Source organism: Triplophysa dalaica, chromosome 22 (genome assembly GCF_015846415.1).
Source record: "Triplophysa dalaica isolate WHDGS20190420 chromosome 22, ASM1584641v1, whole genome shotgun sequence".
Lineage (NCBI taxonomy): Eukaryota > Metazoa > Chordata > Actinopteri > Cypriniformes > Nemacheilidae > Triplophysa > Triplophysa dalaica.
The window spans coordinates 7,382,297-7,402,671 of record NC_079563.1 but is presented as its reverse complement, the minus strand read 5'-3'; the positions used below and the strand labels follow the sequence as shown (position 1 = coordinate 7,402,671).

Sequence of the window (20,375 nt, the reverse complement as noted above, 5' to 3'; positions counted from 1 at the left end):
CCCAATGAAAGCTCAAAACATATTTTTTAAATAAAAAAACTTAAGCATTTTGTGACCATTTAAAAATGTAAGGAAGAATTAGACATAATACCATTTAGTATATCTTTTACAGGCCAAATTGTCTATTTGCAACACATTGCTTCCTTTTTATGGTAAGTTGGCCTGTTTTGTTGCACAAGAATAACAGTCTTGGTCCTGAGAATTTTTTTGCAATATATGTGGACAGCTATAGCAGTTTTAAAAGGTTCACCCAAAAATAAAAATGATTTCATCAGTTACTCACACTCATGTCACTCCAAACCTGTATGACCTTCTTTCATCTGCAGGACACAAAAGAAGATATTTTGAAGAACGTCGGTGATTAAACAACGTTGGACCCCATTTATTATTTCTCTAAATATCATATACAGGTTTTTGAACGACATGACAGATTTTTTATGTTTGGGTAAACTGTCTTTTTAAATCAGCCATGAACGCTTATTTCCTAAACATTGACCTCTCTTTCATAATCTGTAAGGACAGTATATAATGATGAAGTCTATTATATAACACTGATCTCAGTACCAATATTAAGACAAGCACGGATTGCAAACTATTCTTTATGCAGTTTGGCAGCAGTTCACAGGTGTGTCTCAGCTCCTCCAATCAAAATGCAAAGTCATTCAATGGAACATAAAAACAAAGATAACCGCATGGTTTGGCACAATAACAAACTGTTAGAGAGTACTGTAACAGTAAGAAGCTCTCACTATAGTTACTACAGCTGGTATACAGTGCACTTCATAAAAAATATCATAGCGTTAAGTATGTTTTTATTTTATTTTGAGAAAAAGCAAGTTCTTAGCAAATGTAGATCTTTATGCAGTATTGACTGGTAATTATCATTATCGTAATCTGGATATTCTACTATCTCATCCCTGTCTCATCGCTGTTCTGCTCTCTGCTCTCTACTGTCCTATGTGAACAAAATGACAAACAAAAAACAGATTAAAGCGCATTTACGCCCTGTAACCGTTTTTTCAGAGGAATGCAGCATGGTGTTTTTCTTTTAGATGGCAAATCAATGCATGTATTGAATCTTGAATATTTTTTACAAAATCTTGTTGCAAATGGGACATTTTTATTGCAAATCTTGTTGCAATATTTTTTGGTCTTCATACCAGACATTGATAAAGGCCCAAAACCTTTTCTATTATCCAGAGCTCATGTCTCATATGCATGTTGAATGATCATTCAAGTGACAAGTTTCTTCAGATGCATGTCTGTACAGATTTTGTTTAGGCAAGTATTTAATTACAGTACTTTACAAAGTAAGAATGATTGGATTATGCAACAGACACAACTCCTTGTTTTCCTACAGCTAATAAAGTATCAGATTGTTATATTTTGTCGCTGTTCTTTTGAAACCTTGTATGTCCAAATTCGCTGTTTTTCAGGAAATGGAAAAAACAGTGTACTTAAATGATAAAATAGTGCCATGTCAAAGTTGACAAGTTAATAATAATGATTTATGGCAAAAAATAAAAATCAAGAAATATGGAGAAGCAATGTTTCAGAAGCACACCAGCATTTTGCACATTTTTATGCTATGCGGTTTATTTGAGTAAACAGCGAATAAATATTCTGAAGTAAAGTCCTATGACACAATATTCATAGTTTGTTGTAACAAAGGCACTTTTTTAAATCCAAATGAAGTAGATGTCTTTTATTATAAGGCTTGACTTGATTTTGATGTCACCATTACTGTAAATGCATTAGCTAACGTGAAATAACAATAAAAATATATTTTTTATTTAAGGACAATATTCATGTTTTTTCACTTTACATTAACTAATGTTAACAGTTACCAATTTGTTTTATGTCAGACCGAAAGAGACAAACGATCAGACTATAGCATTCTATGAAAGTTTCCTGAAACTAAATGTAGGACCTTCGAGTTAATTGATCTGTGTGTTTATTTAGACGTACTACTGTAATGTGCAATGGTTGTTGAAGTTAACTCACACATGCTGAGGTTTTCGATAAACAACTCTTCTGTACACGTGTAGCTGCAAGGTGAGAAGGGGAATGTTTCCACAATCTTCAATTGCGCAATTCTGTTACAGAACGTGTCAGACACATCACAATACATAACCAAACTCTAGCTAGACCTCCCTCTGCCTTTTTGACTTTCGTAAGGATTACGCAGCTACATAACATGTTTTGTTGCCTCTGGGTGTGTGACGTTTCCAGTCACATTCCAAACTATTAAATAAGAGCTCGAAGTAACAAAAGTCAATATATGTTTAAATTCAAGTTTATTTTGCGCTGTCCACACACACCTCATACAAGCTTCACTCAGCTCACACGAAACAAACGACACGAAACGCCATAAATGACCAGAGCTCCTCTGATTGGTTGACATCGGTCAGGAGCTTCTGTCAAAGGTTTGCTCCTGAAAGATACTGCAGCAAAGCATGAGTATTAATGAGTAACCTAAAAAATTGAATGGTGCGGTGGTCTTACTGGACGTGCACACGCCTATGTGTGTTCATAAAATGGTGACAATGACATCGCAACAACAGTAGCAATAGGCTGATTTTATCAACATCACCTTGTGAACGTGTCTGATTGGCTCAAAATTGTCATTCCATCTGCTGTTTTGAAATGCTGTTGTCAAAAAAACTGTCTACAGCTTTGTCAATGCATAGTGTAGGTTTTGTGTTTCAAATATTTGTTGTGAATAATGAATACATGTTATGTCAAATAAATGTTTGTTTAAATTGATCGCTGTTAAATCAATAATTAAATCAATAGTATTTTATAAAACAGACAATTCTGATTTGCTTTGCTCAATTTGTTTGTATATTCATTTGAAAATTCCAGGGCTGAAAATGGAGAGTTCAGGGAGTGAATTTTAAGGGGGACAGAGTTAAAAATATAGATCATTTACCTGTTTAAACCTCAAAAGATACAAATAGTGACATTGTTGCACTTAGGGTTTAAAATGTAAAATATGCCTCCAGCTATACAGTCCCCCTGGAGAATCTCAGCCATTTCAACCATTGGGTGTGTCAATTTTTAAGTTAATAATAGCAGCTGGCACGACTGAATAAGGGCTAAACCTGATAATCCATAATGATTCAGCATGATTTAAGAATTTACAAAAGATTACATTCTGAGTTTATGAAAACAAACGGACCTGTTTGAATATTTAACATGACAATTTATCAAATTTTGAATCACAAAATTTCACTGTGGACTTTTTGGAGCTTGACAACTGAAAACAGTATACGGTTGAGTTAATGCAGTGGTCCTCATATGTTTTCGTTGTAAGGCCCCCTTTGTGTAGAGTGCATCACCTTGCGGCCCCTCCAAATAAAATAATAGAAACGTATAATCTTAAACGTGGAAATTTTAACAAAACCAACAACAAATTCAGTTATACAACGCTGTAACATCAATGCTTTTGGTTGGGGTTCTTACTTTTCTGTTTAATTGCAAACAATTTATGATTTTTTTATTTCTATATTTCATATAATGCCACAAAATCTGTGGCCAGCCTGGATCCATCTTTGGGTCCCCAATTTGAGAACCACTAGTTTACCGAATGATATTATTTGGTGCAAGTTTTTTTCCGATAACCTTTTCCGATAACCATTAATAAGAATTTAACAGTTATTTGTATATTGCTGTTGTCCCCATTGTCTGAATTCAATAAGCCACTTAGAGCTGATATAAACAAGCCAAGTCTATAAATAATTGAAGTGGAAAGTTACATCTTTTATTTTCCTATTTCTAGGCTAAATCTTGAATGACACATATTCCCTGTGGTCTGACTTTTTCGTTCCTACTTTGTACTGACGTTTTATCGATGACCTGTAGATATGATATGTAACCCAGTCTATGAAAACCATGCTAAAGTCTGAAAATCCGTTTATGAGATAATGAGCATCATAGTTTGAGTTCAACTATTAACTTCACTATGATATAAATCTTTGATACCCAATCAATATTAAAGATATCAAGTATATATTTTTGATTATAAGTTTATATATTTTAATATTCTTTACCTTTAGGATGAACAAACAGTAAATCCCAAAAAAAGGCATTAGCTTGGTTTTCACAGATTGCGTCACCTATTGATATATCGGCCTTGTGGTAGTTGACAGTAAAGGTAGAGATGAATGCTGACATCACTGTTTGCTTTGAAACTACGGTAAGAGCAGAGTTTTACCTCAGGTCAGGTTTTACTGCTCTATAAGGCTGTTTAGATCAAAGGAATATGTGCAGTTGTACTGATACAAATAACAACCGGAAAAACAGAAAGCAAAACAAAATATAGCACTTAAATCTCCATTACCAATGCAGACAAACAAGGAAACGTCTGTGATGCAATGAGGCATGACAAGGCATTACAAACTATTGCTGAGCCTCCGATATGTATATGATATAAAGACTAAACAGGTTTCCTAATAAGATCTTTTCACATAGAAATTAACATCATTCGATTTCCTTAAGACAGTGGCGTTACAATAAGCTAGCTAAAGTCTAGCTAAATACTAAAGTCTATAAATAAATAAAGGGGATGCTGGCTCGGTCATAGAGATGCATCCCCCGTTTTGCTTATATGCGCAGGTCTATGTTCTCCTAATATGGCTGCTATCAGGGCTTCCGGGGCGCTGACTCCACTTCCAGGGGACACGGGGCTTCGCGGACTATGGGGGCTTCGTGGACTATGGGGGCTTAACGACGGTGAGGTCAGTGTGTCTGGAGAAACCAAGCGCTCTTTTTTGGCATTGGCTGAGGGACGGGTGGAGGAGCTCTGCATGTGGCCATCGCGGGGACGCGGGCAAAGGCTGAGGGACTGCAGGGAGGGTAGAGGCGAGGTGGAGAGTGCAGGTACCGCGGGGCTGCGGTTGCGCTTCTGGTGGTGCCGTTTACAGCCATGATTTCCAGGACTGGGGCTGCGAGAGATGGGGGCCAACAGGACCAATGTGCTGTCGTCCTCAGAGCTGACGTCAGAACTGTCCGAGCGAGAGCGACACACCAGCTCAGGTGGCGTGGACATGGGCAGCTGCACCTGTAAAAAATTACAGACAGGGTAAAAATCTTTACCCATGGAGTAAAAATCTTGTATGCTGTCAAGATCATGTCGAGGTCACATCTCTGCACGAAACCAAAATAAATAAAATGTTACTTATTGAAAATAAAGGATATTTCACAAAATCATTAATATTTTTGCTTTTTACATTTGACCTGCGCTTAGCGGTCTCAAGACGTATGACAGGGAAGTTTAAAATTTAAAGAGACATGACAACTAGCCCATAAACAAACTTAATATAAATTATTGTAAATAGTTAATTCACAAAATGTACAATCTACATTGCATGAATTTAATCACATTTGTCATTATAGTTTTTGCTCAAATAAAAATATCTGAGGGAACCCCCTAAGTCTATCATTTTCTTCTAATAGGGTGCCCCTAATGCCTTATGCCATCCTTCAATTCGAGCAATGCCTAAATTCCAAATATTTTAATGAAAAAATAAGGGTATAAATAGTTGTTCGTCCAATACAATTCTCAATTCTACAATTTCTCTTATTTTTTTATATAAATAAAATTAAATAAGATGTTGTTTTAGCATTTGAGACTCTAATCTGGGTAATGAGAATTTTAAAAGAAACACAGATATGATAATAAATAAATTAGATAAACAAAACAGAAATAAATATAATAAAATTATTATTATATTATATAAAACTATATATATTATTATATACATGATATTATTATAAAACTATAAACAAAACTAAAAGTTAAATAAGGTTACAAAATAAATCTCCACTCAAAACACAGAACTGGGAGAAAAACAATCTAAAATATTTTTTAAGATATTATCATATGTGCGAAATATCATGGTAATTGTCAACATCTCTATACTGTGACATCCTTAATTTAAATGTATTTAAATGAACATACTGTAATTAGAAATTTTTCATTTAAATAATTCTGTTTTTATCGTGAGAAGAAAGATTATCATGTAGCTGTATTACTGCAGTATCAAAAGTCAATATCAGTGTACTGGTGAATGTGAATACTATAACACAAGGTAAACCAGAGTGGCCAAGCTGCTGGTGAATGTTTTTTGCATATCTACCTCCTTGTGTTACACGTGCTTTCGTGAACACTTTAAACAGTGCAGTTTCAATTTCATTTCCTAATTCCATTTTGTGTTAGGAATGCCCTCGAAGCAATTGACCGTTTACAGTCTTTGATTGTCCCCCGTCAAAAACAAATAATGGCTCCAAATCACAACTTACAACACAACAATGTTTACAGGTCCAATGCCAGGGTGGACTGACTGAGCATCACGCCCTTGAAGTAACTCACTCTGACCTACTATGTGGTTCATGCAAACAAGCTAATATTTGCATATGTAGTGAATCTAAATTTGGCAGGGGTGAAGTATGGACCTGAAATGGCTCGGTCACTCCTGCGAAGCCGTTCATGTTGGTACTGTAGTATCCCAAAATGTATTCGCCCGGTTCTCTGGGCAAATCCTCTTCAGAGAATGTCACCTGAAGGTCATAAAAAAAGTTTAGGCTAGAAGTGAAAGGACATCAAGACGCTAAACAAACGTTGTTGTGGGCTAGACAAAGCAAAGCTTGAGAGTTTAAGTAGCCTTGAAGTTTGAAGATTGTATAGGCCTTATGTAATATCTATAATAAACGGATAAAGTCGGATAAAATTGTTATTTTTGTTCGACTTTGTTAGAGTTAATATGGTTTCCAAATCTCAAAGATTTCAGTCTGAAATAACCCATTGCACAGTAATAGAGGTAAACGTCAGGGTCAAATTGCTTGTATTGGATCTCTAAGAAACATCTTACAAATGTCACATGTGGGGCTGGTGTCACATGCCTCCCACTGCCAAGATCATGTGCAAAGCACTGCAAATCGCTTTGGACAGAAGCATTTACCAAATACAAAAAAAAAGTAAATAATTTGATGTTTATGTCCTACCTGAGTGGTATGCTCAGATTTGGCCCATATATACGCAGCATAATCCTTGTGATGCTTAAATCCCACCTAAAAACATTATTTTGAAGAATGTTAAACCTCTACGGGTTGTTTATCATGTGTGAGAGTGCCTTATGTCCGTTACCTTGTACAGTCCCACCCAGTCCCACGAGCTCCTCTGAAACCCTGAAGCTACAGTGATTTTGACTGTTGTATCAGAGAATTTGGTCCATTCCTTCTCCACTTCCAGCGTTACTGATGGCAGGTTTACCTTAAAGGGAAACTAAAGATGGTGGAGAAAAGTTGTACAGCAGAGAGTTGTTATTTGGCATTTTAATGACATGTCGCTGATATTTACATAGACATAAGGAATACCTAGACCGCTCGTTGTTTACTGGATCGTACGTCAACGGCGCCGGCATATTACGAGTGGCAACCTTCAACTACAAAAACATGCAAGTGAATGGCAATGCTGCGGTTTTTCTGGATATATATTCTCAACCTATTTCAATACTTTACGACTCATGTGGAGTGCAGGAATGTTTCGGCTTCAGTTATCTAGCGTTAGAGTTAAAAAAACGATTGTCATGAGAATTGTTAAAACTTACGCTTGTCAAGCAATCATTTTGCTTATTTTTCCTTATTTATTGTGCAAACATTCGTATTGCTAATGTGATATAATTTAAGGTAAATGAAAAGCACATGATCAGAACACAGTTCTGAGTCTCATTGATTACGTTATGCTATATCACACTATTTATATGATGGTATTATGTGTTTTACAAATATCACATAAATGTTTTACTTCTGTAACTGTTTAACTGAATCCACCAGGGACAACTTTTATCTTTAAAATGGTCCGTTTTGGAGTGTATTTAAAGGAGCTCCAACTTCTGACCTGGAGCTCAAAAAAAGGTACAATTACGACAGGAAAAGCTATTTATTTTTATGAAAAACTTTCCAGATTAAATAATATTTAATTGGTTTTGTTGGATGATTGAAATAAAATGATTCTCTCTTCCAGTTTCTCTGTGTTATTAATATGTGGTTATTTTAATTGATTTGCTGTTGTTTCTCTTGCATAGTCATAACATATCACCCAACATGTTCAATCTAGTGTATTTCCAAGAAAAACAGGCACAATTAATGAATGTTTAACAATTTTCTATGACAACGATGAATTTTTGTATGAAGTCTAAATATAGAAATATAAAACATCTAGAGACATGATGTATATGTCCTTAACAGTTGACATGTGTTAAGAAATGTAAAGTTATTGTCTTTTAATGTCGAAAAGGCGCAGTTCCCCCGTTCACTTGCATTTGTTTGCATGCTACTCTTGACTGAACCAATATGGCGGCGCTGTTGATGTATCGCAGCAGCTGACCAAAGCATCCAATGCGCGGTCAATGTATGTCTATATATAAGAATATTTAGGGGAACAGATTTAAAGTCCCAGTGAAATAAAAAATGACAACTCTTATATTTTTCATGAAATATTACAGCGTTTATAGATTTTAGCTTATCAATGTGTGTCATTTTCTTTTTTTAAATTCATGTACCGTCAGAATATTCAGTTAAAATCTGAAAATGCACTTCTGCCCTGAAAGACTATCCATCTCAAATGACGTAACTGAGACGGCTTGGCCGGTGCATCCGTTAACTCCTCCCCTTCAATTGTCCGTCAGCTCCCAGTTTCATTTAAAAAACAATGCAACAACTGTTTACACACATTCAAACAATCGTATTGAAAAACGAAAGCCACGCCCACTAATTATCTCCTTCAGAAATTCTTTTCACTCGGAAATGTGTCAGAATACGGAAGTAAAAACTATCGCAAATTCCGGTTCATGGGGACTTTAAGCAAACCCCTAATGTCACGTTTTAAACAAATGTAGATCACTCTACAAATATTATTAAATCTTAAAAATAACCCCTACAGACTAACATTGAAAAAAAGGGCCTAACATAAATAGAATATCACAGAGACTCTCAAATTCTTTCATAATTTATTCACCCTCATGTTAGTTTGACTTTCATTCTGCTGCAAAACAAAACTAAAGATATTTTGAAGAATATTGGTAACCAGACAACATTGGCGCTCATTTGACTTCCACTGTATATACACGAAACCACTGAGACATAAGGGTGAATAAATGATGATAGAATTTTTATTTGTGGGTGAACTATCACTTTAAGCGTAGCCTCTTTTGACATTTCCTAGAAGACCTAGAAACTACCACACGTAACAACCACACACTGTTGCAACCAACCCAAAGCATCCTTGCATTGCAATCAATTTTAGGCATTACTAAAATAAACATTAAAAAAATTGTAAATACCCATTTATGTGGCTGAAAACGTTGTAAAACACAATAAAATGAAAAAATGTTGAATGTCAAAAATTGAGCATTTACTTTTTCAATTGCACGTACAGTTGAACAAGTGGCTCCTGTACAAGGCCAAAGCATTTGCAAGTACAGTATTTTTTCTCTTCGTTGAATGTCAACGATCTTTTGAATGTCAAAGTGTCAAGCTAATAAATCCACATGAGACTGTACGCCTAAAATACAAGCAGCTCGGCTCACAGACTATCCGGTGTCTTTCCCGCCAATTTTAGACTCACATGCAACGAGAAGAGGGCGGACACAGGCTTGTGGTCACTAATAGTAAAACCCATGTGACTGCGGTAGAACTGCTGGGACACTCTGGTGGCTCCGCCCAGCCACGAGGTGAGACCCCGCTGCAGAGCTGAATTGTGGGACGGCACCGGGGAACCCGTCCTGCGCAGACGCCACAGGATGCGATCGGTCCATGCGGGCTTCCTCTTCTTTGTGCTAAAAATAGTACAGCAGGAAAATCAAGCAACTCATAAAGGGACGTGTAGTATTCTTATCTGAGATACACTCGCACACCTCGTGTCATAAGTGTGCGTTCCCACGTCAAACTTGTACGTCGGTGGGAAATTCAGGGGCCCTTCCATGAATCCCTCCAGGACAGACGCGCTTTTTTTTGCCATGTTGAGCTGCGGCAGACAAAAGACATGATGTGCCCTTATGATATCTTTGTAACAGCAGTCAGATGGGCTCTAAGCATGCGTGACTTCCTCGTTTCACGTTCAGAACACTCTGCAGTTTCCGGTTGGGGAGACTTCAAGAGAAATGGAAAATTTAGATTTTTATAAAGTAATTGAATGTTATAAACAAAATGTTAATCATCATATCAAATACGGAAGAACAGCACTTCTATATACCACTGCTGTCTGCCATAATAGCGGCTGATAAATGTAATTTTTTTATCCTTTTTTTTCCATTTCTCTGGAAACTGCAAATGTGCATATAGCCCATCTAGCAGATGCAGCATGTGGTGTGCACATGCAGTTCTCGAAGTGCTGAAGCATGCTAGAGTTTTATCGATGTGGTGACACACCGCCATCTAGTGGTAGCACGTGGAAAATACAGATATGAAAAAAATTACTTCAGTTTTGTAACCTCAAAATCCTTGAGGTTACAAGGACTTTGTCCTTTATCCTTGATAAAATTAACATTTAGTCGTTTAAAGACCCTGTGTGGCGGCTACATTTATACTAAATCTGTAACCCTGTAAACAAGTACTTTTTGTAAGTTGTTACATTTTGTATTACATTTACATTTAATAAAATGTATTTAATTTTTACATGCAATTATTACTTAAATTATTAGAGAAATAGCTTCATCTAAACAACCATGGTTTAAGTAATGTCAAATGATTTCGAGCATCATACAGTATAATTCTTTAATATAATAGTAATTCCCCCTGAAGTTAAACCCCTCACTGACCCTTAGGGGTTGGGATACATTTTTCATTGTGTTCAATTTTTTTAAAGGAGTCTGGTGTGCGATTAGGATGAAAGTCTCATCTTATCTCGTCAAACATAAACATTACCTGGAGAGTTATCAAGGCTTCGCTGCAATCGCATGCTCTTATGCAATCAGTTTCCTGTTTAATAGCAGTCCCGCACGTCACCTGTTTTCTACATTGTCTCCTACCTGATCTTTCTCGCACAGCAGAGGCAGTTTGTCATTCTCAATCGCACTTTTCACAACGTAAATATCATAGCCTTCGATTCTGAAGTTCAGATCACCAAACCAGAACACCACGCTGTGAACAATACAATATGTTTACCACAGTGAACTCAGTTCAGTTACACAAACTCACTCAGATCCACACCAAAAACACTTTTGTCTGACTCACTTCATTGCAAAATTGGAATACACACAGACAAAAAAAAGTGTAATACACAAATACAATTTACTAAATTTGTTTTTCGTGCAGCAAAAGCATATTAAAACCAGGAAGTGTCAAACTTAGAAAGTCATAAATAATTGCCGGATAAACAAATATTCACTATATAGTCATGAAAAGAATTAAGTGACTATTCCAAATCATTATTTGTTAAGCATTTCTAGATGTATTGTAGGGCTGCGCAATTAATCGTTAATTTTGGCCTTTAACAATTACAAAAACAATATAATCGAGGTAAAATGTTTATTGTGCCGCATTCCATTTTGCAAGGATCCTCTCTTTTCTTTATAGTGGTTAATCTGTGCTATTTCTTTACAACAATTTTTCTGTTGAATTCACAGTTTAAAAGCTTTTTCCTATGTTGTTTCAAAGGTTAGGGAGTAATCATGTTAAATAATCGGGATTTCAATATTGTCCAAAATAATCGTGATTATGATTTTTGTCACAACCGAGCAGCCCTAATGTATTGTGATCATTTCAGTCCAGTGTCTGTTGAATTACAACTAACCTCAATTTCTATCACATGACAAAAACTTTTAAATTGTTCCTAAATACAAACATTACTGTTGAGTTGTATTAAAGGTGAATATAAACTTGTTTTCAATGCAGTATTTAAGGTCTGAAATATTACAGAGCATATTTTCTGTTATTTTAACCTGTTTCTCCAGTTTTCATTGTCTGCAAATAAATAATATAAAAAAAAACAATATTTTTACTTGAAATTTAGGAGAAATCTTGATAATAGTTCACAGAATAAAACAAAAATTATCATTTTACCTTAACAAATACACATAAATATTAAATTTAGAAAAACTTAAAATGCTCTCTCAATTTTCCTCGCGGTTGTATGTTAAATTCTGCAAAATGATAGTGATGAATTACACAGGTTTAGAAACATCAAGGACGGTAACAAAATGACATAATCTTTTTTGGGGGGGGTTAACTACTCCTATTATTCAATAAATACATTTTAAAAATAAATCTTCTACGCATTACTCACTCGTGGTCCAGAACGCCCACGGCAGCTCCGCCCTCAAACTGCTGCTGCTGAAGGATGCTCTCAAAGTCCTCCATCCGCTGCTCCAGGTTCCGCATGTGAGCCGGCAGGTGGCAGTTGAGGAAGCACACGGGGTGTCCGAAAACCATCATACGTGCACTCACGCCCCCTTTATTCCCCTGAGACGAAAATGCAGAGGCAGAGATAATGGAAATCTATTAAAAATACATCAGTTCTCTTATTCTCACACTATGTAAGTGTTGTTTTCCGCCAGCCAAACAGCAAAACACCAATTATTCTTCATGTCATAATAATTCAGGTGTCAAAAATTGCCATGAATCGAACCGTTAATGGATTTGAAAATGAGCTAAACAGGAGGCTCCTAAAGGAACAGTTCACACAAAATTATGTCATTATTGTCTAGCGCTCATGATGTTTCATATTCAGTGTGTGGATGTTAATGCACCATTTTGTCTGTTATGGTGTTTTTCACAGCTTGACAGACGTGGTAACTATGAGCTGTCATTGTCTTTGTCTTTTAGGGTGAGTAAATGATCAGACTGGGGTGAACTACTTCTTTAAACAATTTGCTGTGGTTGTACTGCTCAGTCAAGGATGAAATGAACTGTGCAGAGACACGTCGTTTATTAACAGCGCTGGTGCTGAGTTCCCACAGGTTGTGCTCTCTCTATCTGGGTAATGCACTGGGGAGAGCGTAGAGAAGCTGCAGCTGTGTGTGTGTGCATTTGATCAAACAGAGATGCACCAGCTGTGTGTGTTTGTGTGGAAGACAGGTCAGAAACAGAGCTGCTGTGTGCCCTACTGTATCCTGCTCTGAGGAGACTGCGGTGCAATCCTGGAGCGACGCTCACAATAACAAACGCACACACATGCGCTCATCAAATGTTTATAAATTAAAACATTGAAAAATTCTCCTTTTTTGGACTCACCCAGTAGCCTCCGAGGCCGGTGCGTGTGCTCTGGGTTTGTATCCCCCTGAGAAAAGGAAGGTGGCAGAATTTGGAAAACACTAGCAGGAAAACACCCTGCATCCTCTGAGACGCCACCTTTAAAAGATAAAACATCACATCAGATTTGTTTCTTTTGTAACTTTATACTGCATGATACCTGGGTCATGAAATTCTTTCATTATGTATCCACCTTCTTCTCATTTCAAACCTGTACGACTTTCTTTCTTCCACAGAATACAAGAGAAGATATTTAAAAGAATGTTGTCAGAGTTTTTTTGCTTCCATACAATAGAAGTGAATAGTCAGTGTTGTTCGATGACCAACTTTCTTCAAAATTTCTTCTTTTGTGTTCTGATGAAAAAAGAAAGTCTTTCAGGTTTGAAATGACAAGAGGGCGAGTACGTTTTTATGTCTGGGTGAACTATCCCTTTAATGGAAAGATGACATTTACTGACGCCTGTGCTATGTGTGATGTCCTACTTATTTAATTAACAATACTTTTTAATTTAATGCTTCATTTCTTTAAAAGAAACAACGTTTTTTGCATGCAAAGGCTATGATGGGATAAGAAAAACTGAAACTAATCTGATTTAAAGGCCAACATTTTTTATTCTGTAATCACTTGTTCCCCCTTGTTGTATGAAACCTGTATAGGTATAAGTAATATAAGTCAAACACGAAAGAAGATATTTTGAGAAATGTCTATGTGGTTTTGTGTCCATACAGTGAAAGTAAATAGGAACCAATGTTGTTTGGTTACCAAGATTCTACAAAATATCTTCTTTTGTGTTTTGAAGAGAAAAGAAAATCATACAGGTCTAATATGACATTAGGGTGAATAAATGATTATAGATTTTTTTTTTGGTGAACTATCCCTTTAAAGATGATAATCTTGGATTTATACTGACGAGCACATATCCGAATCGACTGAGCGTGTCCATGCAGAGTTCACTCCACTGGTCTGTGAAGAGAGCGTCTTTGAGTCGTTTGTTTATCATGGAGTTCACTTCCTGTAGTCTGCAGCAAGATAAACAAGCATTGAGAATGAAGGACCAAAGAATGGTAGATACGTAGCCACGAGAAGCTATAAATAAATTCAGACATTCTCACCCAACAACGAACATATCCGTGCTCCTGTTTTCAATTCCAGGGCTGAATAAGGAAGTGATGTCATCAGGTGGCATAGCAGACCCTACATTCCATGTGACGATGTGAACCCTAAAAGAGATATTGTGCGATGAATGCTAAATTTTCAAATAAATTGTAATGAAGACGTTTTAATCTAACCCATTTGAATGAGTATATATAGTGTAATTTAAAGCGGAAGTATGTCATTTTGTTAAAATACATTCAAGACTTTCAGAGAAAACTATAAGTAAGCCATTTAAGTGATTTTTGTCCATCTCAACCGATTATGTGTGATTTGGGGTTAGACCACCTTTTGGTTTTGTCCAATTCCTTACAAAAATGATGTTATTTCAAGTGTGCTATTCTTTTAAATTAAAACTCTGCCTACTTTTTATGAGTGACATACTTTGTTGTTCTCGGAAGTATAATTAAAATTACATTTATGTTGACTTATACTGACATGAAATTCTATGTATACTTGGCTAAGATGAACTTAATGTACAGTTAAAGGTACATCTAAGTACAGTATAAAAACTAATACCATACCTCAAAAGAAGCATAGTAGTATACTTAAGTGCAAAAACTAAATGAATAAAATAAACTAGAAGAAATATGTCAGGTTTGGGTCAAGAAAACGCCAGCGACTTAAAGTAATCTGTTAAACTACTGAAAGTATACTTCAAAATGTCTTTTCATAAATTATAATGGTTTAGAAGTATTGAACTAGTAAACTATCAGTATACCTATTCTGTACAAGTATAGGTCAATTGTAGAATAGTTGCAGTGCAAACAAAACGATAGTTGTAAACTAGTTGTGTACTCCAAGTTAACTACTGTTACAATAAAAGTATATTTGAAGTCACCACGAAATCAAACAAGAAAATTCTAAATGCAACAAAAAAGAGGCAGGACTATACTTACTGTCCAATGGCAAGGCATTTTTAGCTCTCCCCTCCAGGCCCAACTTACAACACACCAATCAAAAATGGAAAGGCAAAATAAAGTCCCGTCCTACATTTTTTTCATATTTAAGAAGCCGTTTCACACGGATTTACGTCACGATACAAAAAAGAATTAAATTACAACTTCTGCTTAGTGGTGACTTTTAAGGTTAAAGTGAGTCCCAGACAGTATTTACATGGTATACAAACAAGTATAATATTTGTCTGCAGGGGAAAATTTAAAAGTTTACAATTTCACAGTTAAATTCCAAACTATAAATGGCAAATATCACTGGCAGGCCTCTAGTCCACAGGTTCTCAATCTTTGGTATTCAACAATATTCGAAGGCCCCCTCACAATTTATACTTGATGAAATATTTCAGAGTTTTAGATTAACTGGTTATTAACAACGCAAGGTTGATCCCAGGGGATTGCACATACAGAAAAACTAAATGTATTGGATAATTCAATGTAAGTTGCTTTGGATAAAAGAGTCTGCCAAATGCATAAATGTAAAATGTAAACTGGAAAAACGTTTATTCATTGTAAAAATGGCATTTAATATTCGTCATCTTGAGGGCCCCTTAGAGGTCAGCCGGGACCCCCCTTGTGTGCTACGCCCTTTGGTTTGGATTATGAGAGTGACTTTTTCGACATAATTTATATTGTAATAAACTGGTCGAATGTGTATTCTAGAGCACCCCTGCTCTAGAATACACATTCGACCAGTTTATTACAATATAAATTATGTCGAAAAAGTCACTCCCATAATTATTATTTAAGTGATAAGAGATCAACTTTAGGTCTGTATTCCAATCCATTCATAATTTACAACCATTCAAGTATACATTTTCATGCATTTTCCACGCACTAAAAGAAAAGTGTAGTATACACATATTTTTAAAGGACGAGTCAATATTTTTTCTGTTTTATTTCACAGTACACACTTTGTAAACAGCTCATTAGGTTTTAAAGCGATTTAACAAATCTGTGCCCTTTCTATTAGATTCCTCGTCAAAGTTACACGAGTAAGAAAAATTATAAACAACAAAATGTCATGTTGCATCTAATGGCCTCCAAAACACTCTGACGTGCCTTTAACTCCCTAATGAGATCACATGTACATTGAGTAAACATTACACATCATCAGCGGTCTGTCGCTGCTGACTAAAGGAAACAGGCACACATTTCATTCTCTAGGAATGTTGACAGCTAAATGCTCCTGTGCCCATTCTGTCATCGGGCACTGAGAGAGATATTATGTAAATTTAAGAGGACACAGAATCTCAGGCTGCTTTCGAGATCAGTAAACTGACAAACTCCTTCCCCCAGGCGAGGGGAAAAATGCAAAGCCAGCTGATTTTCATAATGACGAGCGATGACCAAACATGTCATATCACATTATACCAGTGCAACTGGACGAGGCATCTAATAGGACGACTCACCTGAAATCACCTTCCTCATCGCTGTTGTTGGGTATCTGTGTTTCTGGGCTTTGGGTCGGTTGAGGACTGGGGGTAGGTGAAAGATTTGGGTTTGGTCTGGTGATGAAATGATTGTGCGTGTTGACACGGACGGGCTGTGCCGGAGGGCTCGGGAGTGTCTGTGGGATGGATGGAGGGTTGAGGTGAAGTTGGGAGGGGGGGGTAAGCTGTGGGTTTAGGGGCAACGGTGACTCCGTTAAGATTCCTGTAGATTTAACCTGCAACAAAGGCTCAGGCGACCTGGAGACTTTGATGGCTGATTTGTTTGGTAGTGCCGTTGGCCTGGGACGACTGATGCTGATGGAACTAGCAGATGCCTGTGAGCTTAAGGGCGGTTTTACTCTCTCCTTATTATTTGGAATTGGTTGCGATGCCTGAGCCTGTCCAGCGTCCAGAGGGTTTCCAGTCATGTCCGTCTGACAGTGTGAAGAAGTGAGTTTGCAAGGGTTTCCCAGTAGGGTTTGACCCAGTACTCCATTGGGTTTCTCTGGCATTGGGCAGCTGTGAACGGGCTGCATTGGATCCATTTACCTGCAAGATAGGGTAACACGTTTTACATTCATGCATTTAGCAGCACAAAGCAACGTAAGAGCATTACTATATTTCAATTGAGCTACAAATTGAAATAATTCTTTGTGGCAGTCATCATTCCTTTAATCAATGAAGACAGAAGTATAAAGGACAGGGAAAGTAGATGCCGTGAATACAGTAAAATGAGAATCTTGAGATTATTTGTCCTTCACACACCTCTGCCTTCTACCACGGCCAAAGACAGAGACTGTTGCAGTCTGCAGTGGACGAGTAAGTGTGTAACAGTTGGGTAACAGCCAGGCTGAATGTCCCCAAAATCCTACCTGTCCCCGTCGCCCTCTGGGACGTCACTGCTTGATATGAATGAACTAAACAATAAAAAACTACGTAGCAAAGACCAATGCTCTCCAAATGACAGCTAAATACTCGTCTCTGTCCTGATCTACTTTCCTGTTGCTTGGCAACAACTTAAATTGCCACAACCTACCCATTCCAAATAATTCAATTCTTTTGACTATTCCAAATCCAAAATATTTCCGGCATTTCGTTTCACAGGAAGGCGATCGATAGAGCACTCTATAAAGAAAGTGCAAGAGATAATGGCAGTCACATAGTATTAGCGATGTGCCTCTGTGTCTCCATCTGTTGCAGGCTAATAGCTCAGAGCTTCTACATAGGTATCCTGGGACAGATCTTTGGTGAAAGAGACAGAATGTACTTTAAAGTCATTATTTACTCCATAGACACTCTTTATCCAATCTCAATATGTGTTGATGTTGAAAGGCAATGCAAAGGGTTACATTTATATTCAATAGCCCGTTTAAAATGAATGCAAACAGTCAGCACTGAGCGGCTAAAGCATTCATGGGTGATATGTCATAATGGAAGTCATAATTCAGAAAGTGATATGCAACATAATAGCAAAAATCCAACAAAGACGTTTAAAAAATGAGTACCACTTTTTACCACTTACAACAAATTTCAATTAAATTCCTCTGTAATATAGATTGTTATCTTAAGTACATCAATCAAACATGTATGGCCGTTTGAATACTAGCTACACCGATTACGCATCGTATATACTGTAATATAATTTGTTGAGGTTATTAATGAAAGTTATTTGGTGCTTAAGAGCCAATAAGAGGCCATATGTGCCCAGACAGAAGCACACACAGTATTTAGTGCACTATAATAGGATGGCATAATGAAAACAGGTCATCATTAAAAATTTAGGATGATGTCAAATTACAGCAATGGCTCATCAAGGACGAGTGCCTATTCACGAAAACAATGTATATAAACCACAATGACTTTAGGTTAAGATTCTTTAACCATCCATGCCCATTAACCAACATCAAGATACCGATAAATGTATCTTAGTATGGAAAGAGACCGGGGTTTGTTGTCACATGGGGAAAAGGCTAAAGTTTGTCGTCAAAAAACATGTTCTCTGTAAATGTAATGTTAAATATACAATGTCTTCCAATTGTGATTTTGTGTACACATTTGGTTTGTTTTTGCTGTTTTACGGTTACTCTTTAATTTTGCAGTAATCATTGTGAGTGCTTTGAACCCCATGCTATTGGGGCATGTTGTCACAAAAGGTTAACGTGTGTTTATAATGCAGATACTCTCTGTCAAAAACAAACTTTATCTGGGGAAATAAATCCCGCAGCACCTAAATCCTGTTGTTAATGATATCGAAATATGGATAATCCCAAGATTATTTCATCTGAAAGCCTCATTCAATTTTTGATCAAATCATTCAAATAGACTGTAATGAATTATTCATTTAGTCTGCACAGCATCCTTTCTGTAAAACTTTTCCTCTCGCGTATTCTTACAAACGACTGATTTAAAGCGAAGTTTCCTGTCCGATTATGAAGCCACTGACCGACATGACCCTTCAAAAGACGAACGGTGTTTATTTGCCGCAATGAGGGTCAACTGTGCAACTGGACGACACATCAAAGTCCCGAACACTATAATAATCTTTATTCCTCGACAGCGCCGCGCGCAATAGCCTAAACCGCGTTCACGAGCAAGGTCACATCTGCGTGCGTCAATTAAGACGCGTATGCGTATGAAATAATTTGCCGTTTGATCATGACCGATGACATCTGACATATTGACAGTAGCACTAAACAATAAAGCGAGTCTGAGTGATTATCCAGACACTGACACACAAGTGTTTAGAAGTTGTTTGCTCAGGCGACATTTGTTTATTCGCTGCGGTGTCTGGAGGTGAAGGGTGTCACGCGCATCTATTGCATGTACGGTAGGACACAAATACATCTCGATATACATATGTCTGCATCATTGAATCATTTTCGGTTTAATAATCAAGTGTGTAGCCTTGTTATTAAGCATATTTAGCATCCTTACCTGCCCTGTGTCTCCGGTAGTGGACCGGTGCGAGCGTGAACGTGTGACCGGTAGAGACGCTCACAGCACGCGCACACAATTCGCCTGGTGTTGTGGTGACGGATTAGACGGTCCCGAGTTCACGCGAGTTAAGTGAGGAATTGAAATGAGTGACATTTGACGCTCATCGACGTCATTTGACTATAAACGACGCGATTCGTCATTGAACGACGTGCGCGGAATTGTAATGCACAGTTTTGTCATATTTAGGGATAAAGTATGAATGATACGTGGTAACACTTCAGTAGACTACTGTATATACAAAAGATCTGTGATTGTGCCATAATACCATATTAATACCATTGTACTTTAACGGTGAGCTCAAGACACCTCGGGTTTGGGATGTTTCCCACCACAAAGCCGGAAGTAATGTCTGGATTTAGTAACATTGAAAGTATTCAGTAACATCAATATTCTGTTGGTGTTCATTAAGAACCACATAGCAGAAATTTTAGATACTAGAATTTTTGTATTATACCACCAGTATACTTGCATGATAGATTTAAGACTTATATTATATAATAAAATAAAGCTGAAGTGTTTAAATGTTAGTAAAACTGTACAGTATGCAGTTTTATGTAGGAAGAGAGAGTAGCCTACATTCTGCTTATC

The 20,375-nt window shown here is 36.9% G+C and overlaps 1 protein-coding gene across 1 annotated transcript; it reads right to left on the bottom strand.

Annotated features, from left to right (window-relative positions):
- Nucleotides 1-2,280: 2,280 nt before the first annotated feature.
- On the bottom strand, nt 2,281-20,300 carry LOC130411963 (inositol polyphosphate 5-phosphatase K). Its single transcript, XM_056736997.1, has 13 exons — nt 19,725-20,300; nt 16,770-17,339; nt 14,365-14,472; nt 14,163-14,271; nt 13,234-13,350; nt 12,287-12,462; nt 11,031-11,142; nt 9,918-10,027; nt 9,629-9,839; nt 7,148-7,285; nt 7,006-7,071; nt 6,457-6,561; nt 2,281-5,062 (listed from the first exon to the last, which is right to left on the bottom strand). Exons 2-13 carry the CDS (start codon nt 17,333-17,335, stop codon nt 4,580-4,582), a joined length of 2,301 nt encoding a protein of 766 aa, XP_056592975.1. The 5' UTR covers nt 17,336-17,339; nt 19,725-20,300; the 3' UTR covers nt 2,281-4,579.
- Between the last annotated feature and the right edge of the window lie 75 nt (nt 20,301-20,375).